The sequence below is a fragment of the Arachis hypogaea genome, chromosome 12, assembly GCF_003086295.3.
Source record: "Arachis hypogaea cultivar Tifrunner chromosome 12, arahy.Tifrunner.gnm2.J5K5, whole genome shotgun sequence".
Classification (NCBI taxonomy): domain Eukaryota; kingdom Viridiplantae; phylum Streptophyta; class Magnoliopsida; order Fabales; family Fabaceae; genus Arachis; species Arachis hypogaea.
The window spans coordinates 34,090,250-34,105,039 of record NC_092047.1 but is presented as its reverse complement, the minus strand read 5'-3'; the positions used below and the strand labels follow the sequence as shown (position 1 = coordinate 34,105,039).

The 14,790-nt window shown below is 36.9% G+C and overlaps 1 protein-coding gene across 3 annotated transcripts; it reads right to left on the bottom strand.

Annotated features, from left to right (window-relative positions):
* Positions 1-692: 692 nt before the first annotated feature.
* Positions 693-9,695, bottom strand: LOC112727296 (phosphatidate phosphatase PAH1). Of its 3 annotated transcripts, XM_025776982.3 has the most exons (12): positions 9,455-9,695; positions 9,013-9,223; positions 7,226-8,797; positions 6,558-7,126; positions 6,391-6,464; positions 5,690-5,774; positions 4,346-4,432; positions 3,800-3,872; positions 2,438-2,481; positions 2,238-2,366; positions 2,053-2,148; positions 693-1,192 (listed from the first exon to the last, which is right to left on the bottom strand). In XM_025776982.3, exons 3-12 carry the CDS (start codon positions 8,646-8,648, stop codon positions 1,139-1,141), a joined length of 2,634 nt encoding a protein of 877 aa, XP_025632767.1. In that variant the 5' UTR covers positions 8,649-8,797; positions 9,013-9,223; positions 9,455-9,695; the 3' UTR covers positions 693-1,138. The 3 variants fall into 3 exon arrangements, with proteins under 3 accessions (XP_025632767.1, XP_072065263.1, XP_025632768.1); XM_072209162.1 differs by lacking the exon at positions 9,455-9,695 and having other exon boundaries at positions 9,013-9,418; XM_025776983.3 differs by lacking the exons at positions 693-1,192; positions 2,053-2,148; positions 2,238-2,366; ... (2 more) ...; positions 4,346-4,432; positions 9,455-9,695 and adding an exon at positions 4,587-4,628 and having other exon boundaries at positions 9,013-9,393.
* Positions 9,696-14,790: the final 5,095 nt, after the last annotated feature.

The window sequence follows — 14,790 nt, the reverse complement described above, 5'->3', positions numbered from 1 at the left end:
TGATATATACAGAGAATATAATTCTTTATAGTTATTTTTTATTATTTTATTATTATTCAAAATGTGAATCCTATTTTTATTAATCTCTCTTTCATTCTATTAAAAAAAAAATCTATAAACTTACATCTTTACCATATAATTCACTATAATAATATAGTGGCTAATTTATTTTGGTAATTTTAATATGTTGGGATATAAAAATGTCGGATTGTTGTGGCACTACATGCTGCTCCGCCTTCACACCCTGCGGCAAGCAATACCCTGGTGGTGAGAGTCACACCACCTTGGCCCATGGGCAGTGCCTCGGCAGAGCAAACCACACCTGCATTCACCACCCCACCACTTTTTCCTTTTCTTTTCCTTTCTTTCTTTTTCTTCCCCATCACTTGTGAGCAAAGATAACCAATACAATGTTAAAAACAACAAACAACAGCAGCTCTGACCAAAAGAATAATAATAATAATAAAACAGCAGCAGCAATATCAGCAAAGCATTATCCCACTAGATGCCCACTATAAATCAAACAAGTTCGTTGAGCCCTATCATGTATCATATCTACCATGAGACTATTTATATATCCTTTAGCTAACCAATATAATGTTAACATGTTAAAATAATAAAGTTGCATTTAAAAGCATGAAATACAGATATGGTCAATAAAAAAAGAGGAAAAAAAGAAAGAAAGAAAGAAATAGAAGTAAAAACTAGTAGACATAAATATATCTGATTTAGCAAGCACTCATGCCATCATTATTCAATGATCATCCGGAATGACAAAATTATACAAGGTTTAGTACAATACAACATGTGAGCCAAACTGTTCTACAATTCTGTTGATGGCTGGATTGTAATGAATCCAGATCAATATTTAATGTGGAATCAAATTTAAAGAAAAGAAATGGAGGAAAGATCTTGCATGATCAATTTAAAGAAAAGAAATGGAGGAAAGCTCTTGCATGATCATCACAATTTAGTGTTCTGCAGAAACTTACATGCCCATCAATATTTTGCATTATGAGATTGATATTACTTTCCAATCAATTATGGCACATGAAATGGGTCACATTGGATGAATGCTGGGTTTTTTTGTTAACATCTTTTGGGTGGCTCCATAGCAAAGGTTCCTTATCCAAGTGAACTAATCAATATCTGGTAACGGCATTCTCCAATAGTTCCATGAGTTGTAGTCCTCCTGCAATGTGTATCGTTAGATACTATTGAGGATATATTTAAATTAATTAAAGGGATTTGCTATGGTATCCTTTGGTATGGATACCTTTATTTAATCAATGGTTTAAGATTCATTTTCAAGTTTTTTTAAATTTTAAAAATTAATTTAAAAAGAATTAATGAGACATGTAACAATTTCTTAACCACATACAATAAAGATACTGATACGCTATAATTTTATGGGTACCATATTAGTCCCCTTAAATTGTATCTAGAATCTGTTGTGAACTCATTAGTCATCTAATTGAGGAAATAAATCCTAGAATTCCAAATTTCTAGCATATTCCATAGTGTTTAAGTTATTAATCTTCTTGTTAGTGAACTTGCACTTGTACTAATAATCCTGAGAGTTTAATTTTGATGCACTAATTACAATACCATCCAATTAGATAATTGTGTTTGTATTACTTTTTAAGATAATTGGTCGAGTAAGAAAATTTTGCTAATGTGACATTACATTATCGATGTCTATGTAAATTGATTGACAATAACAGTCCATAAAAATCAGATCCATACTCATATTTGACCTAATCATTTGTATAAACATAAGTATTAGGCTAGTGGCTTGAAATCAAGCATTCTAGGAATGATATATTCAGTGTTATATGTGTATTTTCTTTCTATTATCTTTAATCATAGATTCTCAGCAATGAAAATTCACTACCTTTGAATTTTTTTCTTTTAAAAGAAAAAAAAAAACAAAAAAAAAAAACCATAGATTCATGATTCTTCAGCTTATAAAAGTTAGAAATTCAAAATTTTTGACAGTAAAAGTTCAAAATTTCCATCAATTGGGAATTGGAGATGATTGATATGTCTAACCTGTTCAACAAGCGAAGTAGGGGGAAACATGTCATTCACAAGTGTGTGTAACGATGTATACGATTTTGTACTGATACGACTAATCGCCACCTCACCCTGTAAAATTTTTCATTCGCATTTTGTTGGTGCCAAGGGAAAAACAAAACAAGTACTAGTTGTCATTAATATTAACCAGGGATGAATACCTTGGGGTTAATAATGAATATCTTGCCTTTGGGAATTCCAATCTTTAGGTAACTAAGTTCATCAGTGTCTCGATTACCAAACCCGGCATAGAATGGATTATAGTCCGGAGGGAAAAGTCTTCTGATGTCCTGCAAAGACAAGATTTTAGAAGATGCCTTCTAATAGTGTTTTGACCAAGTTTTCATGTTCTGACAGTTACCTCCAAACAAGCTATCTTGAATTCATGTGGTGCTCTTCTTATCACTTCCATCGGCGAAGGGTAAAATACAATAGAACAAGTCAGTCAAATCTAGAATCAATTTCCAGGAAGAAAAAACAGGCTATGATAAACAACAAATTATAAAAGATAATAGATTTCGACGGGTGATGAATGAAAGCATACATAAATCTTTGGTTTAATTTGTTGCTGGCCCCATGTTTCACCAATTTTTTTGTTAGAACCTTTCAGTTTGGAAGTTTGTAATTGAGTTCTTATACTGGATAAAAGTTTTTAATAAGGTCCTTAATAATTGTTATCTTTCAAGGGGAAAAAATACTCAATAATCCTACAAGAATATTCTGTATTTTTTTAACAAAAATAAAAACAGTTAGCAAGGACCTAATTGAAAATTTTTATCTAATATAGATACTCAATAGATTAATTGTAAAGAACTATTACAAACAGTTAGCTATTACAAACTTTCAAATTGTAAAATGTAAAGAACTACTTGAAAATTTGCAAAAACTATATGGACCAATAGAATAATTAAGTCCAAATCTTTCCACATTAATAAAAATAAATAGCAGGCTGTCAATTATTTTCACAATTGAGCTCACAAAGATATATGTAGTCACTCAGTTTATCGAACTACTTTTAATCAATTGACTACCCCCAAAATAATCCTAAAAAGTAAGAGATAGTCCCTCTTGTCAAGTTGCTCCATTATACACTACGGTATGACCAGTTTAGTAGTTTTCATTCATAAATATGGCATCATTTGATTAATGCTTTTCCAAAACATTACAGTGAAATTTATTGATTAATGAAAAAGACATTACACTGCCATCTTTTGGAAATTGTCTTAAATTGTGCCAAAATTATACCATTATAATGATAAGGAGTAACATATCAGGAACGGAAATAATGATGCAATGTAACAGGCCACATCATGGGGTTAGAGATCTGACAGAGAGACTAAATTGTCTTTGGCTTTTTCAAAGTTCATGGATTAATTGTCTTTCAACAGGGACTAATTTATATGAATATGAAAATAAATGCAGACCACTTTGAGGGTTTACAAGTTATATTGCATCTATCTATAACATTCTTATGAAATATGATTCCCCCAAGCAAAAAAAAGGTAAAAAAAACCGGGAAATGTAATTTTATGTTTGTTTCAGTTTGATGATGTTGACACCAATATGCAAGTCTTCAAATAGGAGCGATCAAATAAAGCACAACAGTGCATTGGCAGACAGCAAAGTCATTAACGTCACACAACCAACAAATGAGAACATAATAATATTCTAGTATCTCATGCACATTGCAACCTTAACAAATCTCGTTATAGATAAGCCTCACCTTCTCGGAAAAGTGATGGAAATAAACCATCTGGTGAAATAACAACAGGTCCATTTGGTAGGGTTTTTCCATCCTGCGAATACACAAAACTCCTAAATTAAGCTACAGAAGTATTATTTACATTGATCACTGGATTGCTAAGAGGCTGAACCCCAGAAAAACAAATATACCAATAAAAAAAAGAACTATCTTTACTTAGCTATATTACATATGTGTAATCTAGCCATTTTGCATAGCCCCCTTTACTAGGCATTAACAAGTACATGAAAACTGGGAAGGGAGTTCATTAGACTTAAAGCATAGGGCTGAATTTGAAAATAGACAAGGATGTTAATATTGAGCCTCAATTCTCAAAAGGGTATCAAAACGAGATCAACATTCCTTTACAAGACTGAAAGGTGAATGAAAGTTGATGTTGAAATGTCTTAACCAACTCATATTGTATTATAGATTGATTTCGGAATACAGTTATTGTAGAAACGAAGATTAATTCCTTTATTGAAAATAAGTTTCTTCTGTTCGCAAAAAATCAGGTTGTTTAAATACCTGCTTTATGTTAAGCAAGAAGTTCCGGGTTAGATATGCTTGTACAATCGCACGGGCACTCAGAAATAGTAGCTGGTATCCATTTTCCTGCCACAGAATCCGGTGAGCTATAATTAAACATTAAGCTAAAATATACAGATCAATGCATACTAGTTATGATTATAAGTTTATAACATCATGCATACTAGGATGCATTTTACATTAAACAAATTAAATACATTGAAAATAATCATGGTGTTACGTTAGCATTTACCTTCTAATGAAATGACATATAAGCAAAATCCTAATCACAAATCAAATAACAATAATATTAGTAATAACTATTAATTTTGGATTTTTAGTGACAAGTGAACATCAAACTAGTGAAATATTTACAGGAAGTAGGGTAGCATAGAAGATTTCAAATAATGACAATAAAAATATATATACTTTTATCCTAATTAGTAGTAGTAGTTAGTATACATATGAATAATATAAAGGGGACTAGGGTTCAGTAACTCCTTTTTTATGTCTCTTAATATATAAACTGTTTATCATATACACCCATGTTGGCCGAATTTCTAAAAAAGCAACAAGCCTTGCTTTCATATACATCACCTTTAACAATGCTGCCAGCCGATATAGTTCAAGAAAGTTGTTCTAAAATTAGTTGAAAGTCATTGAACTTAATGTTTGATTTACATTTTAATTTTCTTAAACAAGTATTAAATAACCATATTTTTACAATTTAGTAAAGTAGAAAGAAATCTGTAAATGGCATATAGTCACAAAAGCTGACCATATCCTATTTGAACCATTTCAGTTAGATGGCTATATAACAGCCGTCGCCACACTATCCTTCTGATCAAATGTGCTTGCTGAACTGAGCAAATCACACCTGAACAGACTTCAGCCTTGTCTGATCAATATCAATTCTGAGCTCAGAGAAGGTTGCTTTCCAACCCCTTCTGTATTATCCAAGGGATATAACTTTGGGGGAATTTTTTATTTTTTAAAGAAGTGTGTTTTATATCATGCAACAAGCACTTACAACATACAGCTTACCTAATCCTTACTATAAAATATCCAAGAAGTAAATTTAAGTTACTTGGTAGACAAATTTTCTGATCTTTGTCCCTAACAAAGGTCCCTTGTCAGTTATCACAAATTCAAACCCTTAATTTGTGAATCATGTATAATGAGTTGAGAAGGAAATTGTAACAGAAACATAACTAAGCAGCAATGAAACAACCATAGAAATTGCTTTGTAAAGAGACATCCTTGGAAGATCTGTTGCTATTATTAACCATGTTAAAATACCAATGTCAAAACCGAATATGTATGTAAGCAGAAACATGTGCTTACCTTAATGGCAGAGAAAAGCCTTGCTACTCCAGATTGTGTCCAATCTCTGCCAACTAAGGGCATGAATTGCCCCAAAACATCAGACCTAAAAAGAAAATTAAATAAAAGAAAAAACTAAGATGCTGATAGTGATTCTCAAGATATAATATCACTCTTTGTTCTATTCCCTCTATATTTCTTCTTTAAATCAACATTCAATAAGATATGTCTATCTAGGCATAACAGCATATGCAGTCATATTCAGCATTCTTTTCTTTTTCATCAACATATAGCAAAGGGAAAAATTTGGCATAGGCGAATGGTTCTAGAAAAGATAACCAAAAAGTTAAAACAAACATCACTAATAAATCAAAGGAGTAGGAGAATTTTACATAGAATTCACATAGATTAGAAGCTTTGTTTCATTTATAAGTATACTTAACACACAATAAGCTTACTCCAAATTTGACTTGAAGAAGACAAATAACTACAAATTTGAAACAACATATTCAACATTGAGATCCTACACCCCTCTTATTTTTTCTCATGTAAAAAAAGTCTTGAAAGCATCAAGGATTACAAAAAATTGAATAATACATGGATAAAGGGATTTCATTTAGAATAAATTTCAATTCAAATGTGGAACAGTAGAAATAGTCAGGTAATCCCATCTCAAGATTAAAAGAATATTTAGTAGCCTAAGCAGAAATATTAGTCCATACTTGGTAATAGTTCCATCAACATCTGAAATCACAATTCTTGTGTTCCACTTCCACAAATATATGTGAGCATCAACCTGTTATGTAATTAAATTTCTCTCAAATAAACAAAAACGAACCACTGAACAGGGCTTTATATGACAAATTTGAAAGTCTATGAATAGTGAAACCTGTTGTGTTCCGAGAACCCTTGTAGAGAAACTGAAGGTTACCAAATTTTGACCATCTTTAAGGTCCAAGGATGCTATCTGCTCATTAGTCGGAACATTTGTCCTTACAAATTGCTTACGAGAAATTCCCTGGGTACCAGAAGGCTCTACAAGTGTGGACTCGGAATCCAAAAACACGTCTTCATTTGAGTCATTGCTAGTAGAGTGCTCAAGAGTCTTGACCTTTCTAAAAGGTATTGGCCACAGTCTCCATCTTCGTCCAGATGACGATGACCCAGGCTCATCATCTTTAGACTTCAGCGAGTAATCTTGTTCCACATTAATTGTATCTTTTGGCTCAACAGGTAAATCTAAACCATAGGCAGCAATTCCAAGAACAATAGGAGCAGCCTTTTCCCACGTCAAGTACCTCTCTTTAAACTTGATAATAAGATTTTGATTCTTAATTATCGATGGCGCAGAGCATGTAAAGTCCTCTGCAGAAACACGATGTGCTTCAAACACTTCCGCAGCAGCTTCCAAACCCATACCCACCTTAAGTTCATGACCACAAAGTGAGATCTCAAATCCTGCGAATTATGAGATTAATGAAATTAAATTAATAAACCATTAATGCTAAATCAAGAATTTCCTATTCAAGTGGAACTGTTTTGCAGCATATGACATACCCAAACCCGAATGACTTTGGTCCCCTTTATCTGAAGTGTCTCTTTCGGGTTCCACTACCTCACTTTTATCACTAATATCTTCAAGTGCAGGGGCTTGTTGACTCTCATCTACACCACCATTAGAGCTCAACATGAAATCGTGTCCATTGTTCTGTTCAGTACCAATAGCAACAGAACAAGGGCCAGAACTAATCTCAACTTCTCCAGATGCATTATTGTCAGCCTCTGGAAGCTGCAATACTGAATTTGGTGATCCATGGCCATTCGATGAAGTAGAACCAGTAGATAACTCTTCTTGATGTTGTATAAATCTCTCTTGTTTAATTCGATCATCAGCTGGAAAACATGCATTAGATCCCTCTGGTGAAATTTGAAAAGTGACATTTCCACCTTGCTGAGATAAATTTAGTGGCCCCAAACAGCTTTTGGAAACCTTCTGTGTCACAATAGCAGATCCAACCATTTCTGAATCAGCTTGCATTTTAAGATCATCTTCTTTTAAACCCGAGGGCTCCTGGGCATGAGAAATATGTTGTTCATCATGTTGACAAACTTCTGGCTGGAGTTGAGAAGTAATATCATCACCATTAGTGTCGCATCTTGAATCATCACCATTAGTGTCGCATCTTGGCGTGCCATCAGCTTTTGTAGCATCCAGCTGACCAATATAATTAGCAGCCCAAGAATTTTCACCAGAAATAAGCTCTTCATTGCCTTCACATATGTCAGCCTCTTCACCCGGGCCAAGATGAAATTGAGGGGTTTTTAACTGCAGATTCTCCTCATTCTGCTCCGACTCTGAGATAGGGGCCGTCAATACATGGCCATCAACAACCAAGACCATCTCTGGATGGGAACCCTGTGAATCAACAAAATTCTCTCCCTCTAGACTATCATACGCATTGGAATATTCTGAGAAGTCAACTGAATCAGCGAGAGATGATTGATCTTCTTGGTATTCATAAAATCTCCGATCACCTTCAGATTCGGCCCTTTGAATTGCTCCGGAGACACCATTTTCTCTTTTCAACTTAAGCACCCCAGAATCCGAGATGCTATGATCAAGTCTATGGCCATTAGGCAAAAAACCGTTACTATTATTATTAGAACCTACAGCATCCGCATTTGAGTCGATTCCTTTGTCATCATCCACCTCCTTCACAAAATAAGCCTCCCCAGAATTATCAAGATACATATGAAAGCTGGCTTCATCACCATTAACATTTATCCGAACAATCTTTTCGGCGCCTTTGAGAACACCCTGAAACTTACCAAACCGAACATACCAAGGTGTGCTCCGGAAGGTCCCATCTTGCTGCTGAACAACAATCACATCAACAGCACCACCAAAAGGGTGAAAAGGGGTAGCAACTGAGTACACACCTTGTGTTATCAAGCTTCCAACTTTGCCTACCACATTCATTTTCTTGTGAAAGAAGCTCAAAAAACACAACCCAAAGTTCAAGCCTCACTTTCAATCTAAAACTAAACTCAAACCATATCAGCAAATCATTCCTTCAACCTTTGTTACTTTTAAAGTTACTATAGTTCTTTGATCAACAATATCATTCGCTGCATGGCATAAATGAACAAAACCATCATAAATAAATTTTAAAATTAACAACTAAAAACAGATTTAACAAACAGATATCGTGGGTTTAACACTTAAAAATCTTAAACCACGCAACTCTTTTTCCTTAACATGATAACAAATATCGAAAATCAAAGCTGAAAACAAAAATCAACTCGGACAAAAAATAAATAAAAATTATGAAAAAAAAACTTACAAATTCCGACTAATAAAAAATGAAGAAAACCAATCTCGGAGCCACAGAAAATCGATGGCGAATTTCAAAATTTCGGAATGGTGTTCTCGAATTCTTCTACTACCGTTCTTGATGATGCTAATTCTCCTCCTCCTCTTACTCCTTGGTGGTTTTCAATTTTTCTTGTGGAGACTTCACACTTCAAAGTACCAAGTTCTGGAGGATTTGGAGACTGGAATTAAAAAAAGAAAAAAAGAAAAAGAAAATGAAGGGGAAAAAAATGAGAAAAGAAAAACAAGGTTTAAGAGACCAACACCTCACTCTCCAAACGCAATTAAATAGTTATTCCCACACTCAAAGTCTCCTCCTAACTAATCCATATTTTTCCAACCATGTTACAAGAAAAAATACCTGTGCAGATAACAGTATAAAAATACGAATACAAATTTAAAAAAATACGAACCGTATACGGGGGCTTTTTCGTAATATCCTTTGTTTTCTTGGTCCTGAAATTTTGAAACTCGGAATAAATGGGAACACCGACCACCTCGTCTGGCTCTTGTCGAAGTGTAATTAAAATTCGGGGAAAACAATGAAGTTTCCGCTGAAATTACGAAAGTGTCCCTGGTGGGATAATTTGTGTATTTTTTGTTTGGTTTAATTAATTTTGGGATCTATGAAAATGAAATGGTTTATTCTCCCTCTCTGTTTCGGAATATTACTTGGCTTATTAGTTGGGAAATTTTGGCAATTTTTTATTGCGCACGCGTTGACCACGTGACTGATGCATTTTGGTAGGTGATTGTTTAAGGGAGAAAAGGGAAAAGGCAGATGAGACGGAGAATAAAAGCTTGGTTTGGTGAGTGACGTGTGGGCATGCTGTATTAATATGTCATGCAAAAGTTGCTGACCTAAAGAAGGAAACTTCTCTCAAATAAAATTAAAAAAAAATAGATTAATATTTAAATTCGTGTTAAAAGATAATTTTTTTTTGAATTCATTTTAAAAAATTTTATTAATCATATTTATTTTTGAAAGGTACAATTATAATTATTTTTATATTAGTACTATTTTTATCTATTAATATAAAATTTTTAGATAGTAACATTGAGGTTATTCAAATGTCAATTGTATGTTTGACCATTATTCATGTCATCTATTGTTGTTTTAATGGCATGTCTATCACGATGAATGACCCATATCCTTCGCAGAGGTCTAGAGGAATGGCTGATGTATGCATTATATGTAAGCATGCACATTCTTTTGGTGTTTTAGTACATGTATATGTATATATGATATGTATATATGGATTTATCATTACATGTCAATGTGAAAGAGCAAAACATTTAACCTACTTCATTTTAGGGGTATATTAGTATAGTATATATGTTATATGTATGTGTATATGTATTTATCATTACATGTTAATGTGAAAGAGCATATAACCTTTAACCTACTTCATTAAAAGGGATCTCAAAATGGGTTATCCGTCCCGTTAAGGTGTGCTCCAAAACAAGGTAAGTCGGTCCATCCTGCCAAACCAACACAGGCCAACAATTATAAATTGTCCCGTTAAATGGTGGGCTGGTGGCCGGGTTAGCGGACTGTCTATCTACTCTTTTTTTTTTTAATTTAAATATAATAATATAATATGCATTTTCAATAAATTTCCAACTTTAACCTCCACGAAGTTATCTATTAGACCATTATAGAATTTGTTCGGTTGCTCTTTTATCGAACGGGTCAGATTTGGGGGTGCAGAAGGTGGGGGAGATGGATGTTGATAAGCCCTGAAGCGTGGTTCTTCCGGACTGCCGGGCAGTGTGTGCGAGAAGGGGGGATCCACCTGCAAAAGGGACTCCGACGTCCAAATCAGTGTCCGTACAAGATGAAGGATTTATGTTAGAGTGAGTGACGTACCTGGGGGAGGAATAGGACCCTCCCCTTATATAGTCTGTACCAGCGTGGGTCCTACAGAGGCAGACCCTCTTTCCTGGAAGCTTCCTCTCCAGTTGTCCAGCTCCAGCTGTCTAGGTTCACGTTGAGGGAGGTGCCGCTCGGGTCACCCCTTGGTTGGCTCCCGTTAACCCACCGGGTCGGGTGGACGCCCGGACCATAGTCCCAGGTTAGTGGGTTGGGCCGGAACAGTACTCCCAACGCGTCGGTCACGAAGGCGAGCGCCGTGGTTGGCGCGTTTTTCTCAACTCCCCCTTATGCGTCATCCTTGATAGGTCGGCCACCCGTGACAGGGGCGTGTCCCCTACGCGCGAGTACCCTTCATTTACTTCTGGGAAACGTCAACCATCGCCTCGTTCTTCGCGTGGAGAATTTAATGCCCATTATGACTAATTTGAAAAGGGCAGGGGAGATGACCATTATACCCTTGTCTTTTTGCGCTTTCATCTTCGACGGTTACTATTCCCATTCTCTCAAAACTATCTTTCTTCATTCTCCACTCACTCCCATATCTGCTTCTTCTTGCTACTTCATTCTTTGGATCACTCTCAAGAGAATTCCGGCGCACAGTTCACTATCTGACTATCGCCTTTTTTCTGCATATTTCTTCTGTAAGTACTTCAAATTCCTTTACTGCTCTTACTGTTTCATTCTATGATTGCTACTTTGGTAATGCATGCCACTTTCATTTTGCTCTAGTCCGTTTTTGCTTGAACCAACATAGCTTATGTTAGGTAGTTGCTTAGCGGGGGTACCATTTTAGGTGTATTGCTTGTTTTTGAATTTGTCATTAGATTGCCATTAGATTCTTGTCTAGTATGCTGAAGTGCTAGTTTCCTCTTCTTCCGAGTTCCCGACCTCTTGGTCTGACTTCAAGTGGTGTCCCACTGTAGGTATGGCGTAACACCCTCTTCCGAGGCCTTGTGTAGACCGTTACGCCTGGGTTACCTCAGACGTAAAGGATCAGCCCTCCAGGATGACCCTTGAGGAGCTTCAAAAATTCTGTCGTTCCAACCTGCTCTGCGGAAGGACTCCCGAGGAGGAGCACTACCACGCGTTCGTTCCTGGAGACCAAGAGCGAATATGCCACCTTAACTTGAACACCCCATGGGTTACCGACTAGCTAGGGTGTACAAGTCGATGTTTACCAGCTTGGGGGTTCGCCTCCCCTTCTCCCTGTTTGTGATGGCGCTTCTGAATCGCTGTGATGTGGCGCCGTCACAATTGCACCCAAACAGCTGGGCTTCCATCCGGTGTTTTGAGATGGTATGTGAGTATTTAGAGCTGTCGGTCTCTGTGGAAGTCTTTCTATGATTCTTTCTTTTGACAAACTCTTCAAAGGAAGGGAGGCATAAAAAAGGATACATGTCCTTCTGGGCTGCCCAAGGTATGCGGATCATTGGGGTGTTCAAAGATTCATTTCACGGCTTCAAGAAAAAATATTTTAAAGTTCGGCCTGCGGAAGGCCAACACCCTTTCTGGCTAACTTTAGAAGGGGAACGCCATATCCTGACCTACTGGAGCTTCGGGACGGGGTCTAATTCCGTTACGAAGGTGACGTACAAAGGGTTGACCCAACAAAACAAGAACATAGCTGACGTGTTGCTGGCTATTTTTAGTAAGAACAATGTCAACCCTCACCTCTTAATGGGTGACCGGGAAATGGGTAGGAGTTACATAGGTGAGTAGTGTAACGTCCCGTCCAGCAAAATACCTTGCTTAAGTCAAGGTATTTTGCTGGACGGGACGTTACAATATGGTATCAGAGCAGTTCATCCTGATTAGAGCCTTGGAAACGACTGACTATGCTTCATTGCATACTCTGAGTGTCTGTCATGTAGTAGGTCTTGTCTGGATAACAAGAATTAGAGCTTTATGCACATGACTATCTATTGATTAATGCTATTAGCTTACCGTAGCATAACTCTGATGTTAAGTCTGGCCAACTTAATGTTAAAGGTTTATGCGTACGGAAAAGTTAACAAGTTATCATATATAAAATAGAATTATTAAGGGATGCGAATAACGGGTTTTGGGAGCGTTAGAAATTTATTTTTGAAGTTAGTCCTGTATCGATGTATCATTTGTTTTCTTTTCCTTAGTCTTGAAATTCCTTATTTCACTGTTTTTTGAAATGCGGTTATTAAGAAGTTTTGGATAAGTTTATGTAAATATTATTACTTGAATATGATATGTGACTGTGATTTTTTTTTAAGTAAAGGATTTTCACTTTCATAATTAAAAATTGGGTTCCTATTTACGAAGGCTCAATATTAAATAAATATAATATCAAAATAAAGAATTAAAGGTAAGTAACACCTGAACTTTTAGTACGATCATGAGGTGTTAAAAGTAAGGGTGTTACAAGTAGCCGGTTGATTGTACTTTCGTGTTTCTTATACTTGACTTGTTTGCTTGCTTAGTGTTAATCCTAACGAATTCTTGCATGTTCTCCTGTTTCAGTGTCCATGGCTGCCGAGCAAGTGGGACTTGAGAATTTAATGCTAACTTTCCTCCCTGGAAATTGCGGCAACAGCTCCGCAACTCGCACCAATGATGCTCTGCACTCCCCAACTCCCGAGGTGCAGTCCCAGCCTCCTCTAGTAGAGGTGACCGGCATAAGTGCTGGCCCGACCCCCCAACCAGAGCTTCTAGAAGAAGAGGCGGGTCCCGAGGTCGCCATCCTTGAAAATCCTAAGAAGAGGAAATTGACCTCGAGCCTGGAGGGGGTGCTTATCGTGATGGAAAGGAACTTCAATGCCAGGACCTTCATTGATTCGCAACTCCTGCCTGGCACCGAGGAATTATTTCATGGTGGGGACCTCACTTCTCAAGCAAAGTGGGTTTATTGTACCCTGCTACGGGCTGCCGCAATAGCGAGGAACGCAGAGCCTGTTTTGGCTGGTGCGCGAACCCTGGATGGTAAGCTCCAAGCGGCCTTCCAATCTGTAGATAAGTTGAAAGCAGAAGTGACTTCGGTGAAGACTCAATTGGCCGAATTCGAGGCAAAGGTGAAGGAGTTCGACGCGACGGTTGCTCGTCTCATCGAGAGGGAGCTCACTCTGGAGAGCCAGCTCAACGCTACACAGGGACGGGCAGAAGAACTTGACAAGAAACTCGTTGATGCCGTCTATCGGCAAATGCCACTAAGGCCGAGGTCACCGAGCTGAAGAAGAAAAACAAGGAGACTATGAAGCATGCTCGGAATGCCATTGGGGCTACCGAGGAGGCGATCAATGCGCAGGTGAAGTTGCTAGCCTCGGACCTTGATGTCTCAGCTGTTGGTGCCTTCAAGACCATCAAGGATGGCAAGATTGTCGACCTCCCGAGGGTGTAACTTGTGAAATATTTGTAATTTTTTGGGCCGTTGTGGCATTTTGTTTTGTATGTTTTGAACATCTTGGTAGTTTTGTAAACCGTTTACCGTTTCATTTTAAACGATTAACTGTCAAGTCGACCAGTGGCTACCTTTGACCGTTTTAATTGTGTGGCGTATACTTTCATAGCCATTGTGTAGTTGTTATGGTTTGGTAGGCTCTCGAGGTGATCAGTCCAGAGATGTCATGGTGTTATCAATTGTTCAAACATAGGTAAAACAACTGGTACACGAATCATACGGAGTAAATCAAAATTCATACAATTAAAAGGTTAAAATGGTAGAAACCTATGCAAAGCGAGATAAGTAAATGCAAATCAAGAGGAACAAGTAAACAAGAAATCAACAGGCACACAAATAGGCAAGAAATAAACAGAAACGCATGTTACTGGGCCGGGACCCGTCTGGCCGTCAGGCCCCGTACTGATTTTACAGGTAGAACCTTTTCAGGTTTGTCGCATTCCACG

Bases quoted from the DNA above. Each gene is read 5' to 3' on its own strand.
- LOC112727296 (XM_025776982.3), bottom strand. From the start codon at position 8,648: ATGAATGTGGTAGGCAAAGTTGGAAGCTTGATAACACAAGGTGTGTAC. The intron at 5,775-6,390 runs GTATGGACTAAT...TTTTCTTTTTAG, and splicing joins GTTGATGGAACTATTACCAA to GTCTGATGTTTTGGGGCAAT. The intron at 1,193-2,052 runs GTTAGACATATC...TACACATTGCAG, and splicing joins CTACTTCGCTTGTTGAACAG to GAGGACTACAACTCATGGAA.